This window comes from Gadus morhua, chromosome 3 (assembly GCF_902167405.1).
Source record: "Gadus morhua chromosome 3, gadMor3.0, whole genome shotgun sequence".
In the NCBI taxonomy this organism is placed as follows: Eukaryota; Metazoa; Chordata; class Actinopteri; order Gadiformes; family Gadidae; genus Gadus; species Gadus morhua.
In genome coordinates, this window is record NC_044050.1 from 4,609,219 (window position 1) to 4,623,551 (window position 14,333).

Below are 14,333 nucleotides of genomic sequence, written 5' to 3' on the forward strand. Positions count from 1 at the left end.
ACTTCAGTTAAAGCCTCGGCATCTCTTTCTGCACTGACATCCTCAAATCCTAAGAATCGTTCGCACTAGGGATGGGCATTCGATTAAGTTTTCGTAGTCGATCGTCGGGAGAATTATATGGAGTTAGAATCATGCCAAAACCCCGCACACACGCGAAACGTGTTTTGCTCACGCATAACGATTCACACGCACACAAAACGTGTTTTACTCACTTGTGAAAATCACAGGACATTTGTTTGTCACGTGACTTTTGGCACTAATTTTCCGCCTTGCTGATCCGTGCGCAAATGCCTTCCGATCCACACGCAGCTTTCAGTGTTCGGTACTTGTAGAATCGTTTTGTGTACTTGAAGGATTTTTTGTGCTTTGTGTAAAACATACTGTATTTGTTTCTGAAGCAAAATGCATTAGTTTGTGAATGATGTTTTGTATTTGCAAACCACACTGAGTGTGTGTGTGAATCATTGTGCGTGAGTAAAACACGTTTTGTGTTTGTGTGAATCGTTATGCGTGAGCAAAACACGTTTTGCGTGTGTGCGGGGTTTTGGCATGATTCTAACTCCATAGAATTAACGATCAATTTGTCGATTAATCGTTAATATTTTAAATTAAAATTAAAAGAAAAATTATATTCAAAATTAAATGAAAATACAAATGCAGCGTGTTATCCTCATTGGGATCTTTATTATTAGATTAACAACTCGTTAAACCAGATCCGTTCAATAGTTATGCGCTACTCTGCTCTAAGCAACGGAGCATGCAGCTCGAAGCCGGTGCTCGTAAACATAACTAAAAATAAACACAACCCTAGTTTCTTCCCAAAATAATAATGATAATATCAAAAAAACAATCATGTTATAACTTAACCAACCAGTCTACGGATTTTGTTCAGAAAGATGAGCATGTTGACTTGCTCAGGGGTCAGACACGACCGCAGCCTGGTGACCGTCATTCCAGCCGCCGAAAACACCCGCTCTGAGGGGACCGACGTTGCCGTGATGCACAAATACCTAACTTGGCAAGGCGAACAACTTTCCACAATCGCCTTGAGTGGTAGGCCTTTAGTGCTCCCCAAGAAGTCATTTTTTAAAATCATAATGGTCCCACACCAGCCTTCGCCCTTGCCTCGTCCGCTTCATGATTACATCGCCGTGTTCCAATATCCATACTATCCGTACTTACTAGTCTAAGTTTGAGTACGTAGGGCGTTCCGATTCAGATCGGGCGAAAATAAGTGTACTGAAAATGGTGAAATCTCGAAGTGTGTGGCGATGTACACTTTTCGTACTCAACGGCAGACATCTTAGCTACGTAGCGGAAGAGGGCAGAGCCAGGCTGAGCCAAAGTCGGCGCATTTTCCACATAGCCTGCATTAATAGTCATTTTGTAGTTTTTAGCTTTTTATAGCTGCTAGGCATAAAGAGTTCACTGTTCAAAGCGGGATGTTTATTGCGGGGGAGGAGCCGCAAATTTAAATATTGCCCCCGTGTGGTAAAATGTTTAATTGCACACTGCATTAGTTTAATCGATGAAAAATTTACGCAATAGACGAAATTCTTAACGATCAATTAGTCGATCGTCGATTAATCATGCCCATCCCTAGTTCGCACACATACCCTTTCTCATTCACATATCCAAGGATGGCTGACACTGGCAGGACACATCAGTTGTATCATCAGCTTGCACGGCGATGAATGGAGCTGCACTAATTTCACGATCGATGTCTGCCTTAATCACCATTGCTATGCTATGAATGATGTTGTTCTGTATAGGGCTAGGCGATATATCGATATTTAAAATATATCGATATTTTTTCAAACGCGATATGAAACGAGACCATATCGTCAATATCGATATAATTAAATTTGCGTTGAAATTACAGCACATTTGTTCCAAATAACACCAGTTTCGAACCGCGCCTGCCGCCTGCTATTTCGTAACTCTGCTTATGTCTCTCCTGCTCTGCCTCCGGCTCACACACAGTCTCTGCCTGCCCCCCCCCCCCCTCCACTGACTCACGTCACTTTTTGAAACATGAGCCTTGTTCGAAATCGTTCACTATTCATTGGGTATTTTAAGTGCACTATATTGTGCATGAAATTAACCACTGAGAATTCGAACACCACTACAAAATGGCGAGCACCCTGTATAGTGCACTATATCCGTGATAGGGAACGATTTCGAACACAGCTATGGAGTCCGCCTGCGCATGCAGCTCCGAGGAGCTTGTTTGCAAGCGAAAGACCAACGGCTCCATAGTATGGAAATGGTTTGGATATAAGTTGTCTGACGAATTACAAAATCACTGATTTGTGGAGAGTGCTTAAAAACTGTCGCAACCCAAGGGTTGCAATTCTGTCCATAATATTCCGGAGGTGCACACAGCTTTTGGCTGTGATTATATATTATAATGTTCTCAAATACGAGGCGGAGGCAGTGTCTAGTCCACGGTTTATTCAACCATCAAATTGTATTCAATTCTGAACGGTAGGAATAGTAATTGTAAATCGAAACGGTAGGTAGGTATAGTAATAACGGTAACTCCACAGTAACTTCAAGGTTTCTCACTCCGCGAGACCCAAACATAAAACATTAAAGGTCCCATGACATGAAAATCTCACTTTATGAGGTTTTCTAACATAAATATGAGTTCCCCTAGCCTGCCTATGGTCCCCCAGTGGCTAAAACTTGCGTTTGGTGTAAAACGAGCACTAGCTGTTCTGCTCGCCTTTGAAAAAACGGAGGCTCAAGCGCGCTGATTTGGAATGTCTTGGTCTGTCACAAAGCATCTAAGCTCCTCCCCTTACTCTGCCTGGCCCGCCCAGAGACGTTGGCCCGCCAATGAGACACGACCGTGCGAGCGCCACATGTGTGTGTGTGAACACACACACTGTAACGCAAGTGTTTCTTGTCGGTTCTTTGACGTCTCTTGTATTTCCACAACGAGACTGTATTGGGGGTTATCTGAGCCATGGTTGAGAAGGAATTGGGGGAAAGGAACTTTGGCTTTGACTCGCTGAAGTACATGAACTGCGACATGCCTCCCGTGTGTTCTAGAATATTTACAGAACACGGCTAAAGGCTATGTGCGCCTCGCCATTGCAATACATCCACTGTAAACAGAGCGCATGGTACCGTGGCTGCACGGCAGAATTTCGGCAACGTCTTTGAATACTGCGTTAGTTGCCCACTAATACCTATATTCAGTGGCGGTTTTAGGCACGGGCGAACCAGGCAGCCGCCCGGGGCGCCATCTTTGTGGGGGGCGCCAAATCACATGGTGTGCGCCACGAGCAGTTAAAAAAAAAGAAGCGCTGCGTAGCGGTTTTCAATGAAGTACAAAACATTGTGTGGGGAATTGGTGTTTTGGCGCCCCCTCTGGCTGCAGGCGCACACCTGCTCGTTGAGAAGGTGCCGTGCACAGACGGAATGAAACCCCCACTGAAGTCCGTAGGGTCATGATACAACCCCCCCCCTGGAGGAAGTCTTGCCCGGGGCGTAACTGGACGTAGAACCGCCACTGCCTATATTAACGAATACATAAAAAAAGTCTTGTCCGCCCCCCCACGCAGTCGTTACGGTTCATAATATTTCGGAGGCGCACAAAGCTTTTGGCCGTGATGTTAAATATTATAATGTTCTCAAAAACGAGGTGGAGGCAGTGTCTAGTCCACGGCTTATTCAACCATCAAACTGTATTCAATTCCGAACGGTAGAAATAGTAATATCAAATCTGTGCACGGAGCGCGCCATCGCCGCCCCCCCCCCCCCCCCCCCCCCCCCTTCGACAAATATCGATATTCATCTTATATCGATATTCTGCTTAAAGATATCGAGATAAGACTTTTGGGCCATATCGCCCAGCCCTAGTTCTGTATGGCTTTTGATGTCCCTTTGAAAACTGTGGCTGATTCTAGATGTTGAGCTAGCACAGGATCTACCTCGCAGTAAGACTCCAACAATTCAACGGAATTGCCCTTATTAAGGCTATCAGCTGACTCATTGTGCCCACGGAAGGCCTGCTCTTGCTTCCCAAGATATACCACTGCAATGATAATTTTACGTAGTATCTCCCGATTTCTTCTCACAAGTTCATTGTGGCGCTGGGTAGCGATGCTAGCTGCCTGGCTGAGGGCTTCATCAATCCGCACATGTCCAAACAGTTTCAACTTTAAGTTGGAATTAATGTGTCTCTTGGACTTGTGCTTTAAGTCATCAAATCCACTGCTAATCCATGGGTTAGGTGTAGCCTCGAAAATTTGTGTTCTTGAGGATATTGAATTATATTCTCCTCCATGTTGATATCGTTGTTAGTCGTTATCTTTGTTAGCCGCGGAAACTGACTAGAAAGAACGATAGTTATGATATAATAACTCTAGTTCTATGATTTTAGGCGCAGCTGTCTAGGCTTCACCTTATGGGCTTGTCCCGTGCGCGTGCTCGCGTGCACTGAAAAATTTCAACCATGCACCAATCAACGTGGGCACCGCCCACATTCCCACGGCACTGTGTAAATAAGGCGCCGCAAACCGCCGTCCATCCTCCACACTATTCTTTCAGCATTTGGAGGGTACAGCAGGTGGGAAACTAAACGGCGTAGCCTACAATCATAGAACTAGAGTTATAATATCATAACTATCGTTGTTCTGCCCTTCAGGCATTTCATTTGAATTGAATGCTTTAAATTTGTGTTTCATCCAGACTTTTATTTTGATGTTGTATTTGAGCTGCACAGGAAGGAAAATAGTTTATATCACGTTAGAATGCGCGTGTAGAAAACGTTAGAAATGGCAGGTTGATTGGGAGTGCAGACGGTCACTACCCCAGAGAAAGGCTTCTTGCATGTTGGTTCCCCAGCAGAGGCATCGCTTGTACGTATCGTATCTTTGTTGTGGCTGTGTTGACTCATTTGTATGTTAATTACATGATGTAAAAACTGAGTTATAAGGCTAACTAATCGGGAATGTTAACTATGCATGTTAGTTTCAACACGTGGCCTTCAAGATGATGTTAGTTCTAAGAAATGTTAACATTTAGCTTTATTGTGATTTCTATACTTAAGGTATTGTTCAAGGAAACTAGGTGACTTAACTAATTGCAATACTTTGTTGTTTGTTTTCTAGTTTCACTCTCTTTCATCCTTTGATCTCTTGATCTTATCTACATGGATTCAATACAATGTGAAGAATGAAAATAAATCTACAAACAAGAATTCAAGGCATTCTTCATGTTCATGAATAGAAGAGAGTTTAGCTCACTGTCTAGTTGGAGTTAGCACACCCCACCGAGGACAGTACAATCGTTCTATTTCATGTAGGCTACGCCGTCTAGGCTTCACCTTATTATGGGCTAAGGTGAACCTGCGAGCAGAGCCCAATCAATGTACTCCTGCTGGACCCCAGTCAAGAAACTTTAGTCACCAGGGCACACAGGACTCAGAAAAGCAGAGGATGTGCAAAACACAACAGCTTAATAAAAAAGTAGTTCCTCCTAGATCAAGCAAGTCGATGATCAAGAGAAAAAAGTGAGTCTGCAAAGACTCCGGCCCCAATCCGTCCTTCATGGAATCCATTAAAGTGAAGGGAAAAACCAGAGTAATACGGTTTCCATTAGGTCCGCTACCATCGGGGGCGGAGCTACGGATTTCGACTCTCAAATAAGGAGCTTCTTGTCCGTTTATTATTATTTTTTAAATGGCGGGAGTGCCATACTGGCAGACAAAACCAACTCGTCAAACGGCGAGCCAATAGGAACCTTCTACTCCGCTTTCCATTTGAAAAACGGAGGGAGAGAAATACTGGCATTCAAGTCCAACTCGCCATCCGGCGAGAGGAATTTCAACAATGCCGCTTAAAAGAACATGCCTTCATTCCTAAGCCGTAGAAGGGGCCCCGGACTCCAACACAGAGTTGCCGAGTGAGCCCCTGGACATGTCTAACTTCTAGAGACGAACAAAGGGGCCGGGGGAAGATCAAGACGAAGCAGCGCAAATGTCTTCCACCGGAACGCCTCCGAGTAGAGCCGTTGAAGCGGCCACGCCCCGCGTCGGGACCGCAGCGAAGCATGAGGTCCGCCCCGAAGTTCTGGGCGCCTGCGATATGCAGGGCTCTCAGACTGAGGAGATACTGATAAGCCCAAAGCCAGTGCTTGACCGCCTTTTGGTGGAGAGCAGAGGAGCGCACTCCCCCCTGTTTGTTTATGTACACTGCTGCCGACACACTGTGTGTCCTGATCAGAACGTGGCGGCAACGCACCAGGTGAAAGAAATGCAACAGCACTTTCCTCACAGCGACGAGTCAACCCCAACCCGTCAAAGAGGCGTCCGTGAAGACCACTACGTAGGAGGTCACTCTGCCCGGGGGAACGCCCCTGTGAAGGGCGGGGGGGGTTCCCCAATATTCCAGGTCTGGTGACACTGAACGGGGTAGGAGGAGCACCCTGAGCTCCCCGCCTACTGGTGGGAGGAGCCCGTGAGAATCGCCCCGAACCGGGAACGATTCTCACGGACGGCCTGCTGGTGAGCGAGCACCTCCTAGAACCAGGCCCAAGATAGTCCATCCGGAGCTAAAGGGCCCTGGACGAGGCTGGCCCACTCTCGTTCCGGAACAGCAGTGTGAGAGAGCCATATGGCCCTCTGGATCATTGTGGCCCACGCCATATCCCGGCCGGCCGAAACGGCTACCGGCTGGCACAGCTGAAGGATGGCGCTGGAGAAGCGGGAAACCGCCGGCCATCTCGTGACTTCCTCCGGGTCGTAAGCCTCCCTGCCAGCCAACAGGGAGACCAGGGCAGAGCAGGGCAATGTTGTTGACCGCCGCCGCAGACTGCGAGGCACAGACGAACTGCTTCTGGAGGCGGTCGGGGGGCAGCGGCTTCTCATTAGGACGCCATCCGGCGCCCGGAAAGAGAAGCGCTGCCAGGGAAGGCTCCAGGCGAGGGATCCTGATGGCGGATGGCCTCAGCGAGATCCATCGATGGGGAGAAAAAGAGGTGCCTGGAGAGGAGCCCCCCTTCAGGCAGTGCGCGGCAGGCGGCGCAGGAGGCGGGGGCAACCAAGGCAGCCGCGGCGTGCTCAGCGCCGAGGCACCTGAAACACGCCCGGTGTCCATCACCCGGAGCCAGGGAGGCAGGACAGGAGGCTCACTGAGGCCCTGAAAAGGGAAGTTGGTCCGTGGCCTCGCCACGCCGCTGCCACCGGTCATCTTAAGGTTGGAAGTCATATCTTCGTTTTCCGTTGATCAGTACAAATCGCTGAAAGAAAAGGGAGGATGGGCGGCGGTTTGCGCCGCCTTATATACACGGTGCCGTGGGAATGTGGCCGGTGCCCACGTTGATAGGTGCATAGTTGCCTTATGGGACAAGCCCATAAGGCTAAGCCTAAGCCTAGACGGCGTAGCCTACATGAATTGCTCAGAACATTATTTAAAAAAAATACTGATTTGTGATTGGTTACAAGGAGTAGCTGAGGCTGGCCTCCCTTCCTATGTTTAACAAGGTATATGATTTACCTCGCAACAGTGAAACTGAATTGTGATTGGTTATTTTTTATTCTCAAAGGCGGCAAAAATGAGTTTTGGCCTCTTTGCCTCCGCTCCCTTCAGTGGCTAGCCCTGGACACAACATACTGAGAGTAACGTCGGCCAGCCTCCGCGTTTGCAAAGGCACATTTTTTTTCATCATTTTCATGCAATTATTCAGTAATAAACACACATTGCACATAGATAATTTCGAAAAATTAATATTTTTTAATAAAAAAAAAAGAAAATGTTGGGGGAAAATCACGAGGAGGCGTTGCCTCCTCTAAGGAACCGCCACTGCTCCAACCCAGACAGACGTCGGGACTCTAACCCAGACAGAACTCGGGTCTGGGACTCCAACCCGACTTAAAGGAACTTGGTCCTTTCTCTATAACTGCAATAAAATAATTTTAGCAGGGGAAGTGTTCTTCTACATTCATCATTTATAAAATTCCCTGCGCGCTCGCGCTCTGCCCTGTCTCTGTCTGTTACGAAGCACAAAGCTTCCCCTGCATCTCTGCATGTTGGCAGGCCTCTCGCACTGTGATTGGCCACCCACACAGATTGAAAAGCAAACTACACTATTTCAATGTTTTAAGCCTGGCCCAAAATCTACTGCGAAAGAGAGAGAGAGAGAGAGAGAGAGAGAGAGAGAGAGAGAGACCTCCCATATTAATGTGTATACCACATTAACGGCCTTATGGTTCGTTTGAGTTTTCTCTGCGAACCGACTCGGATCTGATGCCACGCCCACAATTCAAGCGTTTTATTATTTCGCTCGGTCGTTGGAGGAAAACATGCGCCACCCGGAAAGCTGTTGTCGCGGTAGCATTGGCAGAGGACCAGGTGCTCCAAAATAAGTAGGCCATAGGCAGAGATACGGACGCAGTAAGGTATTGCAGTAATACGAGTGATTGAAATTGCCATTTAAACCATCATTCTGTGACTAAAACTCGCAAATAACAACTTAAGAAGAAACGTCCCCTTTTCTTTTAACAACCAAAAATGAAGTTTTACCTTTGGGATTTTTGTCCACAAAGTTGATTCTGATCGAATAAAACCAACATTAACAGATAATCCAGTGTCTGGAGCAAACTTTGCAACTAAACATGGTGTTTTCAATTAATGAATAAGAGAACGTTTCTTAGGAAATAGGTAAATTACCTTAAATTGCACTGACAATTCCTTCCCTATGGATTGTAACTTTCACTCAGATTACCATTGCATCTAATTACAAAACCCAAGTAAACGTTGCTCATGATTCTTTGTGTTTCTTACTCATCTTTTCTTTGTTATATTTTATGTAATTATTAAGTAATATTTAATAGGAATGTATTAGTTAATATTAATTGAATTTAGTAAATATTTTTACTATTCTAATATTTCAATATTTTCCAGAAACAAATATTTGCATCTTAAGGGATGTTTGAAATACACTTTTATTTCACATTTGAAATGGCATGGATGTATTTAAAATACATAACATAACCACATAGAACTTCCTGCTAGCAAATTTGAAAACAGTGTACACACACACACACACACACACACAAAAGCTCAAAAGTAAAGCCGTTTAGGATTTGAAAAATTCAATGCGGAATGGCAAAGCACCAACTGACTTTAGGACTGATATTCCAGCATACAAACGAATACAGTGTTACAGTTGACTTTTCAGAACAGCAAAGAATGCATACATAAACTGCAATGGCTACCTTTGCAGACATTCTCAGGATGTTCATGACAGAAATAACTTAAAAACTAAGCAAAACTTGAAATTTCAGTCAGAAAAATGACAAAAGTAAAGAGATTGTTTGTGCTGGACAAAAGCACAAATAGCACTGGAACGCTCACGCTAAAAGTTTATCGTGGAGAAACTGGAGCTTTGGTGACATTGTAATGACGTCAAGCTCAAGAAACGGCTTCTGAAATACTTCAAACGTATATTTCAGTTTAAGTGGGTAACTTAAGTTTACAGCATAGATGACACCCATGAGCAGGAGGCAAGCGTTTGTCACACTTGATGATGACTGACACATACACAGGATCTTGGATTTCCTGTGCCACATTGGGATGGATGACGTTGCCCTGCATCATGTGATTACTGCAGTCCTCTTTCACTGCTTCTTGGCTGACGTCCTGTGAAAACAAATAAGGCACAATGAGAAACAAACTAAGAATCGATTCCAAGTAAAAGAAAAGCTTAAGAGAAAAAAAACTTGAAAATAAAAACAAAAAAGGTATACTCAATTTAGTGTACTCAAATCCAACAATATTCATATGGCACTTTTCATACATAAAGTTAGACAACGTGCTTCACAGAGGCTGACCCTGAGCCAAAGAAAGTCACTTTTGGGGGCCATCCAGACTGAGGGGGGTCATCGCCCACGACCATAGGGAGTGCCGCCACAGTGACCACCCTGGCCCGGGCAGACAGGAGGCTCCACACAGGGGTGCAGAGCCCTCCAGCCACCCAGGCTGGAGCTATCTATGGGACTGCATCCGTGTTGGTAGACCAGAACTAGTCCCAGTGTGGAAGGTCCCCATGGGGGAAACACTGGTGCTGAAAACTGAGGGATTAAAATAGGTTATAAAAAAGGTATTAATTAAATTACTCTTTTACTCATAAAATAAAGTTAATAAGTGATCGTTAAATAGAGACAAAAGGCAACCCTTAAGTGTTCTTAAATTATTTACTTTGTGGATGTTCCGAAAGCCAAAACGTGGCTTGTTAAATTAACAGGTTGGCTGGAAATATCCCCAAGAACACTTAAGGGTTAAAGTTTAAGATAGATAATATAAAGATTAAATATGATTTAAAAAAAAATGGGTAAGAGCATAAAAATAGTTTAAGAAATCAGTTAAAAGCCTGATTGAAAAATGTGCATCTTTTGAGTCTTTTAAAAAACATCACAAGTGAACACCAGATTATAAGGCTAGACAATCATTTTAATATGGTCATGATTATCATCAGATACCTGATAGTCTTTGATCAGCTCCTCTCCACTCTCTCCAAGATACTCAACTAAGCAACGGATGATAATGTCCCTTCTGCCGTCGACATGATGCTATTAAACACAAAAAGAATTTATTGCAGAGAATACATAACATATGTAGCATACATACATCACAGCACGTATAGATGGAAACAGAAAGTTACCCATGGGGAATGTAAGCCTGCAACTGCATTCTAACGTGAAGTGTCCAACTTAACATACATCTTTTACAGTAGAGGTCAACCAGAAGTTCTATAACCACTGTATGAAAGGGCTACAGCGCCACTTAGGGTAGCGGATTCAGCCATGCTCCGGCCATTATCCGATCTCTAAAGGCCATGTACGTTCGGGCAATTGACATGGTCCGTTCGAGTAGCAAAATCGGTATAAGGTTTAATCCAAGCTATCCCATGTAAAAGCACTGTGTGTTCTGCTAGCGGGAGGTTCAGATCTACAGGTGTGTTCAGGGTCGAAGTCAAGACACTCGGACACAGTGGTTCCGGCCACGTTGGTTGAACATACATCGCTGTAAAATGTGTGCGGGAATTCCACACATTATAAGTGTTGGATTTGCAGGCATAAATTAAATTGTGCACAATCCCACGCTGAAATTCAGCCCGTTTTTGTTTTTGAAGACGCTAGTTAAGGCGGCAGGCATGTGTTGCTTTGGCGGCCGCCTAAGCTGTAAAGTGCTGTCGGAAACCCACCTCGTGGCGCTAGCAAAGTTAGCTAGCAGGAAAATACACTATTTGTTAGCGCCGCAGCCGCATCTGCTTTCAGTGCGGAGAAACTGACTTAAGTAGGTGAGCCAACAGGAACGTACAACATTTGTTTCGCTTAAAACTTACCTTCGTGGTTCATTCACGTTCATCTTCCCCATCTCATTCAACAAAGTCTGCCAACCCAGTTGAAATGTGGAACTTGGACTGTCACTGGAGTACAGCACGTCTCGGACGAAAGACCGTTCAAATGTGGGGAGGGGCTTTGACGTCATGCTCCGAATGTTCGTGAAAGTTGCCAGGTTCACTGATATCACTCAAGTACATTTTACTTGGAAATATCAACTAATTAGGCCAATGAACTGGTTTAGTGAATATTACTTGGATCGAATGATTTAATTTACATACAAAACTGAGTAGACATAATTACAAACAATCACCAAGTAACTACACTACATTAAAACTGGTATTTTAAAGTAAAAGCACTGAATTCGGATTTCTTTGTAGAATTTACATACATAATTGAAATAATAATTACAGGGCCAAAAAATCATTTTTTACAGTGCACTTACGCTGTGTTCCATGGCTTTATTCACTTTAACCAAGTATTATCCCCATTGAATAATATTTCACTTGCACAACAATCTTTCTTTTGGCACAAAGATGACATTATCGCCCTCTCAGTTGTGGAGATATACTCCATTTACATTGGGTATGTTTTTTCCTGAAAAAAACTTTTCCCCTGATATCGAAATTGGTATAGAATATATATCTATTTTTTTTTTTTTCCAGGTATAGTTTCGAAGTTAGGAAATCCAGTATCGTGACTGACAACACTACTAGAAACGCGATTGTGATAATTCAGTTAGAGCTCCAAGAAACGTGAAAGTTAAAAAATACATATCTTTGCTACTACCTCTGACATTTAGTTATGTACATTTGCATTATTTATTGCATTCTTTTTTCGATTTGGCAAGTAGCCATTACTAATAATACCAATACTCTTTGGCTGGGATGATGAGGCATCAGACAATCAAGTAATTTTAGCCTGATTACATAGGTAAGAAGCACCAGAGCAGGTCGCTAGTACCATGGAGAGTATCAGAACGATAACCTGTTGAACTAAATGGATGTGGTAGGCTACACCACGGGATGCATCTGCAGACCACTGCCTCATAAATAAAGGAAAGACGCAATATTTATTGCTTAAGATTTGCTGGTGCTGTGGCGAGGTCTTTTGTGTTTTTTGCACTCAAGTGGTCGGCTGTTTAAACTTGCAATTGATAGTCGGTGGAGTCAATCTCCTGTTGACAAAATGACTTTTGGTCATTCTTGCTTTGCCTGAATTCTGGAAGAATTGTGGGGGGGGGGGGGGGAGTTCATGAGTTTTGGTCAGAATGCCTGATGTAGGCTAATTTTGATGGAATGCGTATTGTGAATTGAGAACAGCCAGCTCCTGATGTGATACAGCGTTCAGCTGTGCAACAAATATTTTTTTCTTTTTCAATCTTGACGATTTTGTAGTGCTGTGTGTAGCCACACCCTTGGCCCTTCTGAACTTAAACATGCAGTTAAATTCCTTTCCTAGCTCCACTTGTTTATGTTGTTAGCTTAGCCATTTCATGTCACGTTGTCAACATTGGATACATGGAGCAGAACATAGTGGGTCATATGTCCGATGCTTTTTGAAAACGTTTTCTTCATAAAACCGGCACTAAAGAGAGAAAAAAAGAGTGCATCCTCATTGTACCCAGCACTTCTAAAAATGCACTTCCGAATGCGTCTCTGTCCCCAGTACATTTCAAACCAAACTGACGCCCATGAACCTGACCTGTACTTTCCCGATGGCCAAGTGCTTTTGAAACCTTAGTGTCAACCTCTGCACCAGAATAGGTCTGTTTAGTAATCCGGATTTGATGCCGCATTCCTACACTTCGAAAATGCAATTCAATGTGGAAGTAATCCAAGTATTCAGAATACCAAACTCAGTTTGAGTGATGAAACGGAATACGTTACATATTTTGGGCATGTATTCTGTAACTGGATACATTTTAAAAGTATCCTTACCAACACTGATCATCACGGTATACCAACTACAATAAAATAGACTACATCACTGCGTGAAAGTAACTAGTTGAACGGGTTATAGATATCAGATATCAAAGTTTGCATTTCTGAACATTTGAACAGATTCCAGAGAAGGGTCTCTGAATTGTCAATATAGTTCATCTCCAAATTAATACGTTACCTAGATGCACCAGGTGTCGTTTCCTCGGTCGTATTTTGCTCCATGTTGTAGAAATGAACGTTACTATCAGCGGTGTAAAGCTCCTGAACTCGTTTTGTTGACAGACGTGTACACACAGCAGCACGTCAAAACCGGACAACATGGAATTCTCCCGCCATGGACCCGGTGACGTGTTTCCGTAGTTCTTCTTCTTCTTCAGTTTCCGGTAGTTTGGACGCTGTCCAGTGAATTACTGCCCTCCACAGGTCCGATGATTAACTACATTTTTACGCATAGTCCTGTACCATGCAGGAACTGCAAAACTGCCCTAGAGATCAGTTTATGGTTATCACAGTGCCCAAACAAGGAAAAAACTGAAAAAGCCCGACCTCCAAGTCCCAAGATGCACTACCAAATAGTGCATGTCTTTCTGTCCTATATTTTCTACACTCCAGAAAAACATGTTTTACTGTCTCAGAAGTCCCACATTCAAATAAACCAGACACATGTTTTCCTACAATTAATAAAAAGTGATTTAGCCCACAGTGACCCAGCCTCAATCTACACAGTTTAACTGCGTCCCTACGGGACTGAAAAGTGCAGGTACATCTTTTTTTTACTTCAGATTGTAAAGAGAAATAGTGTCTACCCCTGCTTTCTTTTTCCCACCCTCTCTGCCATTCCTTCGTTAAGCCTTCTTTAATTATTTCTCTCAGTTCCACTCTCCCCCAGGATATATGAACATCTACCTCTCTACTCAAACTCTGTTTTGCAATCTGATCCACCTGCTCATTCCCCCCAACCCCAGCGTGTCCCGGAACCCAGCAAAAGGATATGTTAGATCTAAACCCAATTCTAAAAAATAAAGTTAGAATGT

General features: G+C 44.0%; 1 protein-coding gene and 1 long non-coding RNA gene across 3 annotated transcripts in view; both read right to left on the reverse strand.

Moving 5' to 3' along the window:
* dctd (dCMP deaminase) overlaps positions 1-13,647 on the reverse strand; it is a 36,567-nt gene extending 22,920 nt beyond the window's left edge. The window contains exon 1 of one of the 2 annotated variants that reach the window (XM_030352047.1): positions 13,478-13,645. In XM_030352047.1, the coding sequence (XP_030207907.1) occupies positions 13,478-13,521 (44 nt within the window). In that variant the 5' untranslated portion in view covers positions 13,522-13,645. Of the gene's footprint in view, positions 1-13,477 lie in introns of both variants that reach the window. The other variant, XM_030352048.1, reaches the window with a different exon arrangement.
* Positions 8,938-12,187, reverse strand: LOC115540606 (uncharacterized). The gene is made up of 3 exons (XR_003976209.1): positions 11,359-12,187; positions 10,493-10,582; positions 8,938-9,653 (listed from the first exon to the last, which is right to left on the reverse strand). It is a non-coding gene; the product is annotated as an uncharacterized LOC115540606 (long non-coding RNA).
* Positions 13,648-14,333: the final 686 nt, after the last annotated feature.